General features: G+C 32.8%; 1 protein-coding gene across 1 annotated transcript; it reads left to right on the top strand.

Annotated features, from left to right (window-relative positions):
- The first annotated feature begins 226 nt into the window (after positions 1-226).
- On the top strand, positions 227-583 carry LOC107176656 (E3 ubiquitin-protein ligase RING1-like). The gene has a single exon (XM_015529473.3). It carries the CDS (start codon positions 227-229, stop codon positions 581-583), a length of 357 nt encoding a protein of 118 aa, XP_015384959.1.
- Positions 584-17,126: the final 16,543 nt, after the last annotated feature.

Below are 17,126 nucleotides of genomic sequence, written 5' to 3'. Positions count from 1 at the left end.
TATTTGCAAGTCTCATACCTTACCATAGCTGCTCCTAATGGTCGCTAGAAACAACGTTCCTTATTGATTTTCTTTCTCGCGCGTGGGCCGTACGCGGAGAATTTTCCACAGTGAGAAGCGTGGACTCAAAAGCATTTCTATAAAAGTACCACCAGCAGAACACTTTTGGTTTATGCATCCTCAATTTATTTCTAGCTCTCTCTCTCTCTCTATCTCTCACTCAAAAATGGCGTCTCCATATTATCTGGCGATCAACACTAATATCGTTTCAGGCAGTCCAATAATTGATGAAAGCTTCAACCTCGACGAGGCACTAACGATGATCACAAACACGTCGTCAACGCCACCAGATCAAGACCAACCAAAGAGTCACGACGGGCAAACGAACAGTGAATTGACGGTGTCGAGCTTGCCAACAGTTGCTGCCACCGAAGGCCGTTGCACGGTCTGCATGGAAAATTTTCTGCAGGCATTTCCCGGTAAGCAAGTTCCATGCGGCCACGTGTTCCATGCAACGTGTATCTCCACGTGGATCTCCCTTTCTAATTCTTGCCCTGTATGTCGGAGTGGCGTCATCGCATAATCTCAGGCTAGAAATAATTAAGGCTCTGTTCGTTATCTTAAAACCATACTTATGAAATAAAATATATTTATATTTGATATAAATAATTTTGATAAAAATAAATAATGTATTAATTGGGAAAATTATCCACCGTTCACTTGTTTTTTTCAACTTTTTCAAAAATATACAATTTTCTTTTTGGCTGGAATCCGCTTGAAATTATATTTCTTTTCACTTTTCCACTTTCGTTTGGAGACTGTTAAGAAAACTAATGGAATATTGTGTAAATGACTTTTTTACCCTCAAATGTAAAAGGTAAATTATCCACCAACTACCTTTTTTTTCATATTTTTTCAAAAATATATAATTCTTAATTTATTTTTTTGTGAACTCCACTTTAAGTTATATTGTTTTGTTCCTTTCCACCACTATGTCGTTGTGAAATGACAATTTTACTCTTATGATGTCAGCAAAGTTCTAACGGTATTATAACGAGAGTGGACCAATGAAAAAAATATTAACTTCTGGTAGAGCCCTGTAAAAAAAAATATTTTTAAAAAACTGTGATAATACGAGTGGACGATGGATAATTTTCCTATTAATTATAAATATTTTACTGAAAAAGTACTGTGCTCGTAACAAACCAGAGTGTAAATATCTATTGAACACTTTATAGTGTAAATATCACATGATTCATGCCCAACTTTGAATGGTTTGTCATATTTTATGAAAGTCTGATGTAGGAAATTAGTTAGTAATTAAAGCATAGAAACACCAATTTATGATCAACATAAAGTTCTGGAATATTGTGAAAATTAATTTTTGGCGGCCGTTTAAAAATTTGTCGAGCAAGAATTGAATCAATGGTCAAATCTGAGGTGGATCCGACGTTATAAGCTCTTGGGAGGACTTGTTAATGTGCCTTCGAGCTTTTGGGAGGACTCACAAATGAGTCGTTGAAGACCTTGAACTTTTCAGGAAGAGGAATGCTATACATTCTAAATTTTTTATCTCAAAAAATTATCTAAATAATGTGATATTTATAAATTAATTCAATAAATGTCGTAAAGAATTACCAACCACTCAATAAATGATATATCATTTATAATGAAATTTGGGATAAAAAATTTAAAATATTTACTATAACTCTTTTGAAAAATGAGGTTTTAAGAGACTTCCTTAGAGCTGGTAAAGTTGCTAAGGGAAAGACAGGGTATATCTATTTGATTAGTACTTTAGTAGTCAGAGGAGAAGTTGAACAATAATTTGATCTTGATAAAAATTCTTTACACCCATATATTTTACATATAATATAATAGGGTTAATGCAGCAGCAAACCCAACAAAAGAATGAGGAAGAAACCCCAACATTAGGGTTATTTTCGGCATTCACAGGTGTTACAAAAGATTATATAATTTTTCGATATTTTTATTGAGGTATGTTAAGAAACTGAGTTTTTAAGTGGAGTTTTGAGGGGTGCCAATAGCTCCACTCTCACTTCGCCTGTTGGTTTGAATATTTGATTTTGTGGACTGCATTGCATACAATTTTTGGAACAATTAAGCATCCGTTTTCTTGGGCTCAATATTGGGCTTATCTTTATACTCGTTTTGTTTGGGCTTAGCTTTTGTATAAAACGAATATTTAAAATTTGAAAAAAAAAAAAAGAGATGAACTACGGGCATCCCTCTAAAGTCCTCCTAATATTCCTTTTAAAAATTATTTTTAAAAAATCAAACTTTTTTTTCCAGATATGCCCATTTTAAATTTGTTGAATTATTTTTTTCCCCTTTTGTAATGAAAATCCACACCCATGCTATTTCTTTTCCCAATTAAGTTAGATGTCACATTTAAAAACTCCATTAACAAAATGAAAGTAAAATAAATATTGTCATAACTTTGAGAACAAATATTTGAATCTTGATATGAATTTTTTCATCTTAACAAATACTCATTTTTGTTACAAATAGATTTGAAATGATAGGGAGTTTGGGGCTGATATAGAGAAGCCATAAACCATGTGGTTTCTTGCATGTTGATTACTTATCACTGCATCTAAATTATACTCCACTAATTATAAGTAATTAGTTCTGAACTTTCTATTCGGACTTCCAAAATAATTCTAGATTTTTTTTTAACTTATTTTATATTGTAATTTATCCTTTAGTTGTGGTTGACTTGTACTTGATTCAGTAAAAGTTAGTTAGCTAATTTATTAGCATTAGTTTAGGATTGTGCCCATCTACTTTTATTTAAATATTGTAGGCTCATGTTTTATTTTTAAGCTAATATTTAAATTAACATCAGTATCAATAATTGCATACTGGAATATTCTTTGATAATTTTAAGTAGTTGGTATTAATCTTTCGAAGTGGTAATAATATCTATGAGGCGGTTCATGTTTATGTTATTATCTTTCTTATTTATTTTTTAGGGAGGGCCTAAGTTACGTTTAACGTAACTCAGTACCTGCCTTATTTTTTTTTATTTTTTGGTTATAGATTCCGTGCATGTAACATTTGAAATCAGAGGCAGGCTAATAAAGCAAGGACAAATGCCTTGCAATTTTTAACAATGGAGCATGTATTATTCTAATTACTCTTGAGAAACTTTTTAAAGTCTACTCTCAAAAAATTTGGTGTGGTGATTTGATGTCACATTAAGGATGGTGGCTTGAGCTTTTTAGTGGCATTGCACTTCTAACTATGGGTGAAATTCACCTATTGAATGATCTATGTTGAGTAGATTTTACTTCAGGAAAGTCACCCTTGAGGACAGGTTAGTTTTTAAGGCGCAAGGAATGATACGGTCTTTCAATATAATTTCAGAATTTTTATTTTTAATTTACTTTAATATATAAGTTATCGTTTAGTTATGGTTAGCGTGCACTTGACTGAGTAAAAATTAATTAGTTATTTGCGTTAGTATATCATCATGGTGTCTAATTTTAATATTATACTTTAGGTTTAAGGTTTATTATTAAGGTATTATTTAGACTAGCATCAATATCAGTAATGATAGACTAGAATATTATTTGGAAACTATGAGTTATAATTTGAAGGAATTAGTCCTTCAAAGTGCCAATAATATTTATTGAGAGGTTCGTTGTTTATAATATTTTATTTCCTTTTCGTTTCATTTTTCTTTGCAAAGAAAAAAAAAAAATTGTGCTTGCAACATTTTGATATCAAAATTAGGCAACTAATAAGGAGCACATCCTTACAATGGAGCAATGACTAGACAGAAAATGATGGAACCTATGATTCTTGAACAAAACGAATTTTCAAAGAAATTGTCGGGCATGGTGACTAAAATATCAATCTGATTGGGTGCAGATTTGAATTCATCTTCAAGTGTCCATAATGTGAAACGTGTAGAAGAAAATAGTACAACTTTGGTGGAAACTCTAGTCTCCAACAAATTAACTGGCGATGTGGCAACCCCGATGGAGGAGGAAGTTGTTCGACAACGCAACAATTTTATGAATACATTGCAAACACAAAGTATTCAACAAGTTCACGCCCTAAAGCTGAGAGTGCTTTCTAGTCATCCGAAGGTGCAAGGAGTCTTTTCAAGTGCAAAGCTAAAATTTGTAGGTACTATAATCCCAAATAATCTACTAACCAAGTGACAAAATTAAAGAAGATGGATTTTATTGAGATAAGGAGGCTTTTTTCTAGAAAGGTTCAAGGTATCATTTTATCTCGTTGAAAATTGGAAGCGGAGAACTCTGTGAATAGACTGAAAAAGGCTCACCTTTAAGGACAAGGAAATTTTTAAGGGGAAGGACTGATATGATCATGTATTTAAGTATTTCGTTTATTTTAATTTTATTTGTATTAGTTATTTTAATATTATAAAATATTATCTAGTAGTATAGGTTAGCAGTTTGTGATTTAATGGAATTTATTTGCGGGAATTGTGGTTGGTTAGTTATTTTAAGGGGATAGTTGGATTAAGATATTCTAAATAAATATTCCTATTTCATAATAAAAGATGGTGGAATGAATATTATTTTAATGGAACTCGATTTTTTTTTAAAGAGAAATATTGATTAAATAAGGATGAGAAAATTTAAAGATAATAAGATAGTTTATGCCAAAAATCTTCAAGCAAAACAAAAGAACCAGAGAAAAAGTCCAAATTTTGCTAAACTATCCGCAGCTTCATTGCAGTTCCTCGAGATATGTTGAATCCTCAAATTATCCTTTGGTATAATAAGTTGTTATATTTCAGCTATAATTCAAAAAAGATCAGTCCTCATACTTTACCGTAGGGATGGTAATGGGGAGGGAAGAGGAGGGGACCAACCTCCTTATACTTATCCCCGATATCTTGCATATGTCCTTATCTTGTCTCCGTCAGAATTGCTTAAGGGAATCTCCGTCCCCTCCTCAAATAATAACAGGGGATCCCCGAAGGTTCCCGATTCCCGAATAAATGATACATTTTTTGTTTTCGATTTTAATTTAGTCATACTAAAATAAAAAATTAGAATAAAAGTAAAGTTTGACAATATTTCTTACAATAACATTGATCCATTACAACTGTCACATTACAAAATACAAATCATCAAAATAATTATCTTCGTCAATCTTCATAATCGTACAATAAAAAGAAAAAGAAATTACTTTTATATCAACAATAATATAAATAAAATTGATATATATACTTAATTAATATTTTTAAGAAAAATATTTACCTCTTGCATCTTCTACTCCTCCTATTCTTCCTCGAGAAATGTGGCAAATTGAGAGATAGCCTCAAGTTTCAAATCTAAAATAATAAAAATAATATAAGCAATGTAACTTATAAGTGAAAATATTAATAATTATATAATATAATTACAATGTAAAATAAACTGATATTGTCGTTGTAAGCTTATAGCCAACTTTGACAGTACATTAAGGCCTCCAATATGCTTGGATGAAGTCTGTTACGATTGGTGCTCACAATTCCATTATCGGTGCTAAAAGTTGATTCAGAAGCAACAGTTGTAATTAGAATTGCCAAAATATCTCTAACAATTCGAGCCAATATAGGATGCCTATGTGCATTTGTTTTCCACTAACTCAAAATGTTAAAATCTTTCGTCTGTGGTATACTTTCTTATCCAAATATGAATCTAACTTATTTGCAACAGCCACACAGTCTCCATTGTTTACATAATCATCAAATCATGTCATCCATTTGGTTGCTTTCTTATAAGAATCCCCCATAGATCTAGTAGAACAAGAACTAATACAAGTATAACAGTTGATGGAAACTTCAATTTATACTCTACCACTAATTCCCGGTGAAGGATGACCACTTTCCCAACATACAACTCTTTATCATCACCATAAACCATAGAAAAGTAATATTCAATGAACTTGCAAAAATTAAAGATATAGGCCACACCCAAAATTCCACTCATATCTTGCCAATATTTATCAAATTTCAGTAACATCAATTGAGCCAAATGTTGAATCTTATCACAAGGTGATAAAAGCCAATCTTGTAAAGATAATTTAATCTCACACACATGTTTCAAGAACACATTCAATGTTGGATACTGAGTTCCTGAAAATAACTCAGTGACATCATAAAAGCTTTTCAAATTCTCTTCCAAAATAGTGGCAAATTGCCAATCTTCCTCACCAAACAAACATTTATATTGTCCATCAATATGCTTTAATCGAACAAAAACATTTTTATTTTGCAACACAATTGAAATCATAAGACATGTGGAATTCCACAAAATAGGACAATCAAGCACTAATTGTTTATCATATTTAACATTTGAACGACTAGAAAATTCTTTAAACTTTTCCTTTTTTTTACATGATCAAGTCCAAAAAACAACACTCGCACAAAATTTTGCAATCCCATCATTAATCACACCCCTCCCTTGTTTGACAATCAAATTTAATATATGAGCACAACAACGAATGTGAAATAATTTTCTGTGCAAGATGAGATCATCTCTATTAAGTTTAATCAAAAGATATTCCATAATGCAGTCATTGGCAGAACAATTGTCCACAATCATAAAAGATACCTTATGTACAAGGTTAAGATCCATCAAGATATATATATATAATAGTCAAATTTTGATTTAATAAACATGTAAGAAAAAATAAGTTTAAAAAAAATAAAATTAAAGACCTTACCTCAAAACTAGACTCTGTATCATCCAAAAGTCATCAATAAAGTTGCAGTAACTACCATGTACCCTTTTGTTTGGGTATCCGCAGTCCACAAATCTATTGTGATGGCCAATCTACTTTGATTACTTGTCAAGGCATTCAAATTCTTAGCCTTTTCATTCTCGTAGAAATCCAATATCCCCCTTTTTAATTGTATTTCGGGACACATGCTTCCACAATGGGTTAAGTGAGGATAATATCTCTCTAAATCCCTCATGATCAACAATACTTAATGGATACTCATGTTTGACAATTGTACGTGCAATTGTTTTCCTTGTGACATCTTGATCAAAAACAAAGTTTCTACCTTTTAATGTCCTTTATCTCCCTTAACGGTATTCAACTTTGCTACGTAGTGATTGATTTCTTTTTGTTTTTTCATGAAACAAGATTTCATATGGTCATGCAAATGATTTGTTCCATCATTTTACCGTGATACCAACTTGGAATTACAATAGTTACATGCTGCCTTTTGTTCTCCATTAATTATTTTATTCTCAAAATGATCCCAAACAATAGATCTTAACTTCTATGTTCTTCCTTTTTTTGATGACCCATCTGGAATCGCATTTCTTGTTTGACCATCATCATCCACATGGACTACATCCACTAATTGTGGTGTAGCACTTGACATGTTTGCTTCCACTAGCCTAAAAATGTACAAAATAAAATAAATTAAACATAATACCAATTAAAATTTTCACTTAAAAATGATTTTTGCACAAGAATTTTATAAAATCAACAAAAGCATCAAGTTATCTTCAAACTATAGGCCACTACTTCCATTACACAAAATGAAAAAATCAATAATAAAAAATATTAACAGTTACTTGTGACAGTGAGAAATCAATAATAAAAAAATTAAATATATAAATTGAGAGAATTGAGAATTACCTGTAGGTGATCCTAGTGAATGGCTATGGAACAATGGCCATGCGGTGCATATAGATGGTGGCATGCAAATGGATGTGGCGTGATGTGGGTGATGATCGTGAATGGCGACAGTGGAGTCTTAAGGCGACTGGTGAAAGTTAGAAATTAGGTATTAACTATTATGTTTAAGATTATGTATTAGTTTTTGTTTTATTATATTTAAATTTAAAATATTTAATGAATATTATAATTAAAAAAAAATTGGGCCAATAAAGAGGAACATGTGGACTTTATCCTTGCCATCACCATCCAGCCTTTTCAATGTCCTAAATAAAAATTTAAGACTACAATTAGTTAAATATGCTCAAAAGTTTAATAATATACATATTCTGAAATTTTTATTTATGCTAATTGTTGGTTAATTTGTATAGGCAATTACTACCAATGCCAATGTGCAAGTATACACAACAAGTAATAAAGTGATAAGTATTCAAGATTGTTTCCACAAGAATTGATGTTATCAAAATGTTAAAGCAATCACAATAGTGCAATTCAACTTAGGACCGAAATAAACAATTGTAAAGTAATTTCCAAAGTAATCGAGGGTTGTGAAAGAATTAAATAAAATAATACCATAATGAAATAAACTATGTTAAATGTGTCTAAGATTCAATTGAGATTATAGTAGTTGAATGATCAAACTCTCCTAATGGGGTGACTATTGTCTATCAATTTAGCACCAGTTGTTACAATAAGTATTGTAGCACTGGGCAGAATAAATCTGCATCCGCAGCTATCGCATGTTGGAAGTCTCATACCTTTAAATCTATTAACAATGACCAGTTGCTAATATACTTATGGTACGACCTTATAACATTTAATCTCTCCACCCCACAAGGTGAACACTATGTCTAATGTGTCACAAATCCTAACGTCAAGTATTGCCCTTATGAGATTCAAGATAACTTAATTCAGGAAACTCAACTTAAGATCAAGTAGTACTCTAGTAATATCCACTAAGACATGCCATTTTGCTGCTCTATCTTAACTGAAACTATTAAATGGGTGGTCAACCAACATAACAGTTATATTCATAAAAGAACTACTAGAGTAAAATGTTACAGCAATACTATAACAACATATAAGAACAGTCAAGAACCCATTGGATTATTTCTCACTCAACTACTAGTAAATTTAGTTCATATTCTGAAAGAGAAAAATAAACATAAATATATTAATCTCGGAATACTTCAAAACAATTAAAGGAAGAAGATAAATATAAGTGAGCACGGTGAAAGACAATTTCAAATAATTCTGATCGATTCTCCAATGTTGCCTTCAATTCCGATCTTCTTCTTTGTTCATTGTAATTATTCTAATGATAATTCCCTTGCCTCTTTTCTATGTGGTGCACACCTCCCTTTTATATTGCAAATTAGGGTAAACACAAATCTATGAGCGTGCATGCGTTAAATTAGGAAACATGCGCTGACCCGCCCTTAAGTTTTCTCCCGCATTGCTCCCAGATTGCTACAGCACATGTTGCTCTAACATCCTCAATAGCACTGCATTATTCCCAATAATGCTTTTCTTCTTTTGTGGCCATCTTCTTTCCTCATCTTGCTCATCTACTGTCTCAACATCCCCTCATGAATTAAGACTTTTTGAGAACCTACAATTATGCACTTGTTTTTAGCACAAATTACTTTGATTCAAGCAAAACTTATTAAGACTCAATTAAAATGAATGTTTATGCAAAATGTAACTAAAATGTAATAAAAACACCTTATTTGTTCTCTAAGTGATCTTGATTCAAGTCTAGAATTGATGTAATAACTCTCATTTCCTAGAGTTATCACTAATATTTAATATTTTATAATTCAAATTTTATTATTTATTTACTAATAATTTTAAAAAATTAAAACTTAAAATGGGGAAACAAGGAGGGGATGAGGATTTCACCTCATCCCCGTCCCTTCCACGAATAAGAAACTAGGTAGAAAATTGTGTCCATCCCTTCCTCGAATAAGAAATTAGGCATAAAATTATTTTTGTACGCTCTCTAAATGAGGAAAATTTCCAAAGGTACCCGTCCCCATGGGGATTTGTGACATCACTACTTTGCTGCCCTTGGATGAGCTAAATAACATACAATCAATCCAACTCGATAACCAACGGAGACACACCAACCTCTCTTGCAAGTCTGAAACCAAAGCGTAAGGCTTCTGCCTCAGCCACATTCCCATCATCAAAATAAACACTAATGCCGACCCATGTTAACATAATTAAACCTTCATGATTGTGAATCACATCCCCATACCTAACTAGTGGTGGAAAAATATTATGATCTAATCCAATTTAAAAATTTTAGGTTAGGATCAGATCAGGTTACTTGCCTAATTCAATTAGGTGATATTTACTAAACTCGATCCAATGTAGAAACCCTATCGGGTTGGGTTGAAAAAAAAATCTAAAACAAAACTAATGTTGCCAATCAAAACTACTAAACCAATAAACAAAACCCACATTCACACATGGATATAGCACACAAAGTCATTTGCATATCTAAATCTATAAATCATATACAATGCACAGTGCACTCACACCTTACACGCACATAGTAGTTACCAAACAAGTAAACACACATAGAGATCAGAAACACATATGGCACGACAGTAGCCAGCAGCCATCGACGCAAGCCCGCAAAGCCAAGCCATCACTGTTGCCACGACAAACAAATAAGATTTGTTGCACATCAAGCTACTGCCTACTGCCACTTGCTTCATCGGCCACCTCCAATTTAATGAGAGTAAAATGGAAGGAACAATGTTTGTATCAATCAACAAGGGGATAAGATACTTTTAAGCCGAATGGTCTGTCGATGTCGTGCAAATTAATGGTATGAGAAGGCTAGAATTTGAAAAAAGAAAACACCAAACCGACATCGTCATCGTAACACAACGGTAGCGCGTTTTGACCTGAGATTTGGGATTTGGATTTTGAAATTAAGTTTAATAAATTATGTTTATATTGTATGGATTTGCAAGTGAAAATGGAAGATGCGGGAGGGAAGACCGGGGTGTTGATAGACAAGGCAATGAAATCAACAGAATGAGAAGTGGATTTAAGTCCCTTCATGGACCTTATTAAACCCGAATTATCCCGAATCTAAACTCAACCCTAACCCAATTCAATCTGAATTCAACCCGAATTTTGGATTTGATTCGAACATAATCTAATTTAATCTGATTTGATCCAAAATTCGGGTTCAAATTCAGTTTACTTTTTTTCAATCCGATTAACTTAAAATTTGATCGGGTTTATCTGAAGTCGATTTTGCGTAACCTTATAACTAACGATACCTCGTTAAGCATTGACAGTCGTATTACAATTATGCTTAAGCCAACCCACATGAGGCGGTTCCTAAAATATATGGGAAGTAATTGGGAAAGAAACATTTGTACATGCATAGGACTGTTGACAAAACACAACATGCAACCTTTGATCACAAGACATGACAAAAAATGAGCAAGCAGTAGCCTTAGCATACAAAAGTTTATTCCTCTACCCCCAAATCCCCTGCATAAGCAAAAGAGACAAATAAAGTCCATCTGATAAAAAATCTAGATGCACATTGTCCTATATATCCCAAAAAAAACTAGACATGACAAAAAATGAGCAAGCAGTAGCCTTAGCATACAAAAGTTTATTCCTCTAACCCCAAATCCCCTGCATAAGCAAAAGAGACAAATAAAGTCCATCTGATAAAAAATCTAGATGCACATTGTCCTATATATCCCAAAAAAAACTAGACAAAACATATATATAAAAAAGAGAGAAATCTCATACATCATAAGCATTCTCACAAACAAATAAAGTGTGAAAAATTAACTCAATAGGACTTCAACATATTACACATCTTGATTGGCAAAAACCCTTTCCAATATGAGATTAAACATAATAGGAAGCAAATTACATAGGGCACGCCAAAGAAAACTTCTAACTTCTAAGGGAGCTTTCAATTTCCAAATTGAGGACTACTGATGTGAAGAACCATCAAACTTTGAGAACATGACATATTCTTCCACCCGTGCGCAGCATATTACCTAGACTTAATAGAATATTCCCCCCACGATCGAAATATCAATAACATGATCTTGAAGAATCTGCAAAGTAATTTAATATTTACAATATAATGGATATCCACCATAGAAAAATGTCGATATAGCATATCCATATTCCATAATTTCCATCTTTAAGCAACTAAGCTACCCTAGCATAATCTCCTAGGGAAACTAGCGAAATAGGTCTGAACAGCAAAGGTCTAGGAATCCAATTATCCTTAGAAAATATGAACATGTTGCCAGAACCAAGAATCCATAAAATTCCATGCTGGAATAGCTAATCCATCGAAGGATACTCTGCTAAACAAAGGATGGATTTCTACTCACGCCCACATCAATAAAAGAATAATGACAAAAATATCTAGCCAATATACTCTTACAGCAAGTGACTCAACAGAAGTAAGTAAAAGCCACCCATGTTTAGCCAACAATGACTTAAAACACCCTCGAAAACTTAATCCTCCATCCTTTTTAGACTGGCTCAAATTATGTCATCCTATTAAATGAATCTCTTGTTTTTCACCCATAGACTCCGACCAAAAAGTTGTGAAATGACTCTCAATATCAATATTTTTTGGAGAGTTTTGTCTTCCTTGAATTAACCTCATCCATAATCTATTTGTCCTACTTCATTTCATTTTTTTGTGTAAAAAAATTGTGCTTATATCCAAGAATTAACTAGTTGATATTTTTTTTCATTTTTGTTTTATTCTTCATTGTAGATAGTTCTTGTCTATAACAATTGGTGAAGTCTACTCTTAAAAATTTTGATACTATAAACCTTTCTCTTATTGCTCTCGAAGTTTTTCCGATGTTGACCACTTATTTGGTAAAGATGGTTTTCGCTTCTAACTTCCTATATCCATATCATTTTCATCATATTCTAGTAGCAAAATTATGCAAAGATACATTCCTCAGCTCTAACACCTCTTTAGTATGGTTCCATTAGTATTTTTCTTAGGAATATGGCTGAAACATTTAAAATAACAAATGTAGATATAATTAAGAGATAGGGTTAGTTGCTTGGAGGGAACTTTTGTTGGATTTTTTAATCCAATATTATTGGATCTTTAATCTAACATTTGACTTATATGTGAATAATTATATGTTACAGACTGTCATATAAGGTTAAGCCCAATTAAAAGTGATCTATTTAGGTTTTCAGTATTATGGACTTTAATGTATCTAACAAGGTGTGGGTCTTTAATATGTAAAGACTCAATGCTATTCTAATTATATGTTGGGCAGAATTAAGAATATTCAGTGACAACAGGAAAATGTTGTCTATATAAGTGGTTATAGTCCTCAGGTCACACGTGTCTTTCTGTTCTTTCTGAAATCACATCATCAGAGAGAGAGCACAGAGAGAACTAGAGGACTCTATAGGAGAACATGTAGATCTGGAAGGCCAACCCTCTACTCTAGAGAGGAATTAAGCATTATGAATTTAAGTACGCTTCCGCATAATTTTGTTATTGATTCTTAGTGATATAACATGAATATTTTTAGGTTATATGTGATGGTTTTCACCAAAAGTTTTCTCTTGCCCCAACAAGTGGTATCAGAGCCTCTTCGTGTTGAATAATTGAGAATCAAATTATTTTTTATTAATGATTAAATCTCTAGTGTCTCGAATTTAATAATACCATAATTATTAAAATTATTGAGTTTTGAGAACAAATTAAGAATTAAATTCAGAAATAAGAATAATAAATATTCCATCATAGTTTCAGTTTCTTTAAGGCTCAAAGTTTGAGGCTGGCAGTTGCCATTACCGTTAAGGTTCATCGCTAAGGTATTAAGCACGGCTGAGACTTCATGGTCATCGTGTGGTTGTTGGACTGCGCGACAGCAAAGCATAGCACCATGCGCGGTTGGGCTATGGCGTGCTGTTGGTGCATGATTTATGTTACTGCAGCATGCTGGTTGTGCTAAAAAGGAAGAGAGCTGCAGCATGGGAAGAAGAAAAACAACAGCCACAGCCACGACATAAAGGAAAAGAAACCGAAGAAAAAAAAAGGACAGTGGCCATTTTTCTGGTCAGGAATGGTGACTGCGTTATCAATCAAGCCACGACTTAGTGGCCGCGGCAACTTAGGTGAGAGTGGCTACCATGGTCGCTGCCTAAGCTAGGAGAAGGAGAAAAGAAAAGGATGAAAACTAGGGCTTCATAGTTTGTATCTTAAACGTTACTAAGGCATTATAATTTTTTTTCAATAGAATAATAAAGTTCTTTTGCATTTAAATTCAAAATCTAGTTAGGCTTAATGAAGATAAGTTTTGGGCCAAATATTTTGGGCTTAATGGATTGAAGGGGTTGATTTATATTCGCCCATTAAAATTAAAGTTAATTTTAGTCCATTAAGATTTAAACAAAAGAGAAAAAAAGAGGGTTTGGTTTTACTGTGGGCTGGTTCAAGATCTGATTCAACCTAAACCGGTCCAGCTCTGACCCGATCAACAATTGATCTGTCAACGGTCAATGTTGACATTTCACTTCGATTGCTGACTGTTGACCAAAATTTGACCCACTTTTTATTTTTTGTGGTAATTTTTTGTGCAATTTTAAATTCGAATATTGGTTGGTTTATATGTATTTTGAGATAAATTAATTGAAGCAATATATCTCCAAAGTGACCTCTTTTATGGAAATTAATTTATTTTGAAATATAAACAGTTTTGTATATGTAATTTCTATAAATATCAATTGGCCCAAAGGAAGATCCATATTTAATAGAATTACATGTGCACCTGTGGCAATAAACACGTGATGATTATTCGGTTTTACATGTGAGCAATAAATCGGCCCAAAGGAAGATTCATTGTTTGACATGTTCTTATTATCAGTGTTTGATTACCACACCAAGATATCATTTACAAGTTAATAGTTTATCCAAAGATAGAATATTAAGGGAGTTTTCGGTATCTTGAAATGGGGTTTACCTTTATTTGATTTTATTTTTGTTTTAAGTCTAATATGAGCTTTTTTGTTTGTTTGATGTTCTCTGATTCAATTATGTCTACTACTGATATTACTACCTGTATCAATTCTATGCCTATGTTAAATGGCTCTAACTTCAAGTCATGGCAAGAGAACCTCTCAATAGTTCTCCCAGTTATGGATCTTGATCTTGTGTTAAGGGTTGATTCTCCCCTACCTCTTACGAATGAAAATACCACTGATGACAATAGGGATATGAAAAGATGGAAGAGATCAAATAGCATGTGTATCTTGATCATGAAGAAGACCATTCCGGAACCATTTAGAGGCTCTATGCCTACAAGGATAACTACAACTAAAGAGTTTCTTGCAAAAATTAGAAAGGGGTTTGTCAAAAACGAAATGACAAGAATGAGTACGATCTTAACAACTTTGATTTCAATAAAGTATAAGGGCAAGAAAGAAATAAGGATAAGAATGTTGCAGATACAACACCTCAGAAGAAACAAGAAAAGAAATCGGACGATCCAGTAGCCACTAGTTGTGTCTTTTACGGTGCTAAAAGGCATGATTTAGTTTGTTCTGAGGTTAATTTAACTTCGGTACCTAGACACACGTGGTGGATAGATTCTGGTGTAATCACTCACATCAGTGTGTCTATGCAGGGTGGCTTGACTTGCCAAAAGCCCAATGATGGTGAAAGATACATCTATGTAGGTGATGGTAAGAAGATTGAAGTTGAAGCAATTGAAAATTTTAGATTATTATTAATGACCAGATTTTATTTGGATCTTGATGAAACATTTATTGTTTCGTCTTTTAGATGGAATTTGATTCATGATTCAAAACTGGCTGGTTCCAGTTCTTTGTCGGGCGATGATAATCTTTATATGCTTGATACAATTGCTTCATTTAATGAATCCTTGTAATTAAGTACAAGAAGTGTAAAAAGAATATTTATCAATGAGAATTCAGCTGCGTTATGGCACAAGAGATTGGGTCATATCTCTAGACGGAAAATAGAGAGGCTTATGTCAGACGAAATTCTCGACCCCTTAAATTTCACAGATTTTGACATATGTGTTATTGTATCAAGGGGAAACAAACCAATAAAAGGAGATTTGAAGCCAACAAGACTTTTGATGTTTTAGAACTCATACATACAGACATTGGTAAGCCATTTCTTAGATAGTCAATAATATTTTATGACGTTTATAAACAATTTTTCTAGATATGGCTATTGTTAGTGTATAAATACTAATGCTATTGGTGTCAATGTGCAAGTGTACACAACAAGTAATAAAGTGATGAGTATTCAAGATCGTCTCCACAGGGATTGATGTTATCAGATTTGCTACAGCAATCTTAACAGTGCAGATTTTGTGTCTAAATTAAGATAAACAATTAGTGAAACTATTATACTAATTAAAATAAAAATGCAATAAATAAAATGCAACAAAGTAAATTATCACGTCAAACTCAAGGATAAAATCAATGGAAATATAGAGTAGTTGAGTGAATAAACTCTCTTAATGGTCTTGACTATTTTTCTAATGTTTGGCTCGGTTGCTACAGCATTTGCTACAGCACTGGACAGAATCCTTATGTATCCTCAGCCGTCGCATGTTGGATATCTTATATCTATATGCAACCTAACAGTGATCAGTTGCAATGCCAACATAAGATATAGCATTACACGCTTAGGTTCTATTTACCCTACAAGGTGAATCCTTATGTCTAGTTCATCACTAATCTTAAATCAAGCATGGCCCTTTTCGGACTCAAGTAAAATCAATCCGAGAAACTCAATTTAAGATCAAGTATTGTTCTGATATGTTCCACTAAGATAGGCCATTTTGCGGCTCTTTATTAGCTAGTATCATTAAATGGGTGATCAACAAAAATAACGAATAAAATAAATACTATCAAAACAAACTACTACAACAAACATGCAGCAACACATATATTTAGTCAATAAAACATCAAGATTATTTATCACTCAACCACAAATAAATTTAGTTCATGGTTTGCAAAAGAAAAATAAAGAACAAAGTTTCAACCATGAAACACATCCCCATGAATAAATAGAAAACACGAAAACAAGAGAATGATAAGAAGAATTGAGCTCCCAATTGATCTCTACAATATTTCCACTTGTGTAACCTTCAATCTCTCTCTTGAATCTTGTTTTTCTTTTGTTTCTTTGTGTTTTCTCCTTGAGTGACGACTCTCTTTAATCCTTATGATGTGTGCTTCTTTTATAGTTGAAAATTAGGGTAAACAGAAGCCTAGGGCGTGCATAAGTCAGATTAGGAAACTGCAGATCGCAATTCTGCAAGTATCCAGCACGGAATTTTCTCTGTCGTTGTTCCAAGATTGCTACAGCAACTGCACTGTTCTAGATTTGTTTCAATTCTTTTATAGCCATGTTCTTCCTC

The sequence above is a fragment of the Citrus sinensis genome, chromosome 1, assembly GCF_022201045.2.
Source record: "Citrus sinensis cultivar Valencia sweet orange chromosome 1, DVS_A1.0, whole genome shotgun sequence".
Classification (NCBI taxonomy): domain Eukaryota; kingdom Viridiplantae; phylum Streptophyta; class Magnoliopsida; order Sapindales; family Rutaceae; genus Citrus; species Citrus sinensis.
The sequence above is the reverse complement of the archived record's forward strand: the minus strand, read 5'-3'. Positions and strand labels throughout refer to the sequence as shown.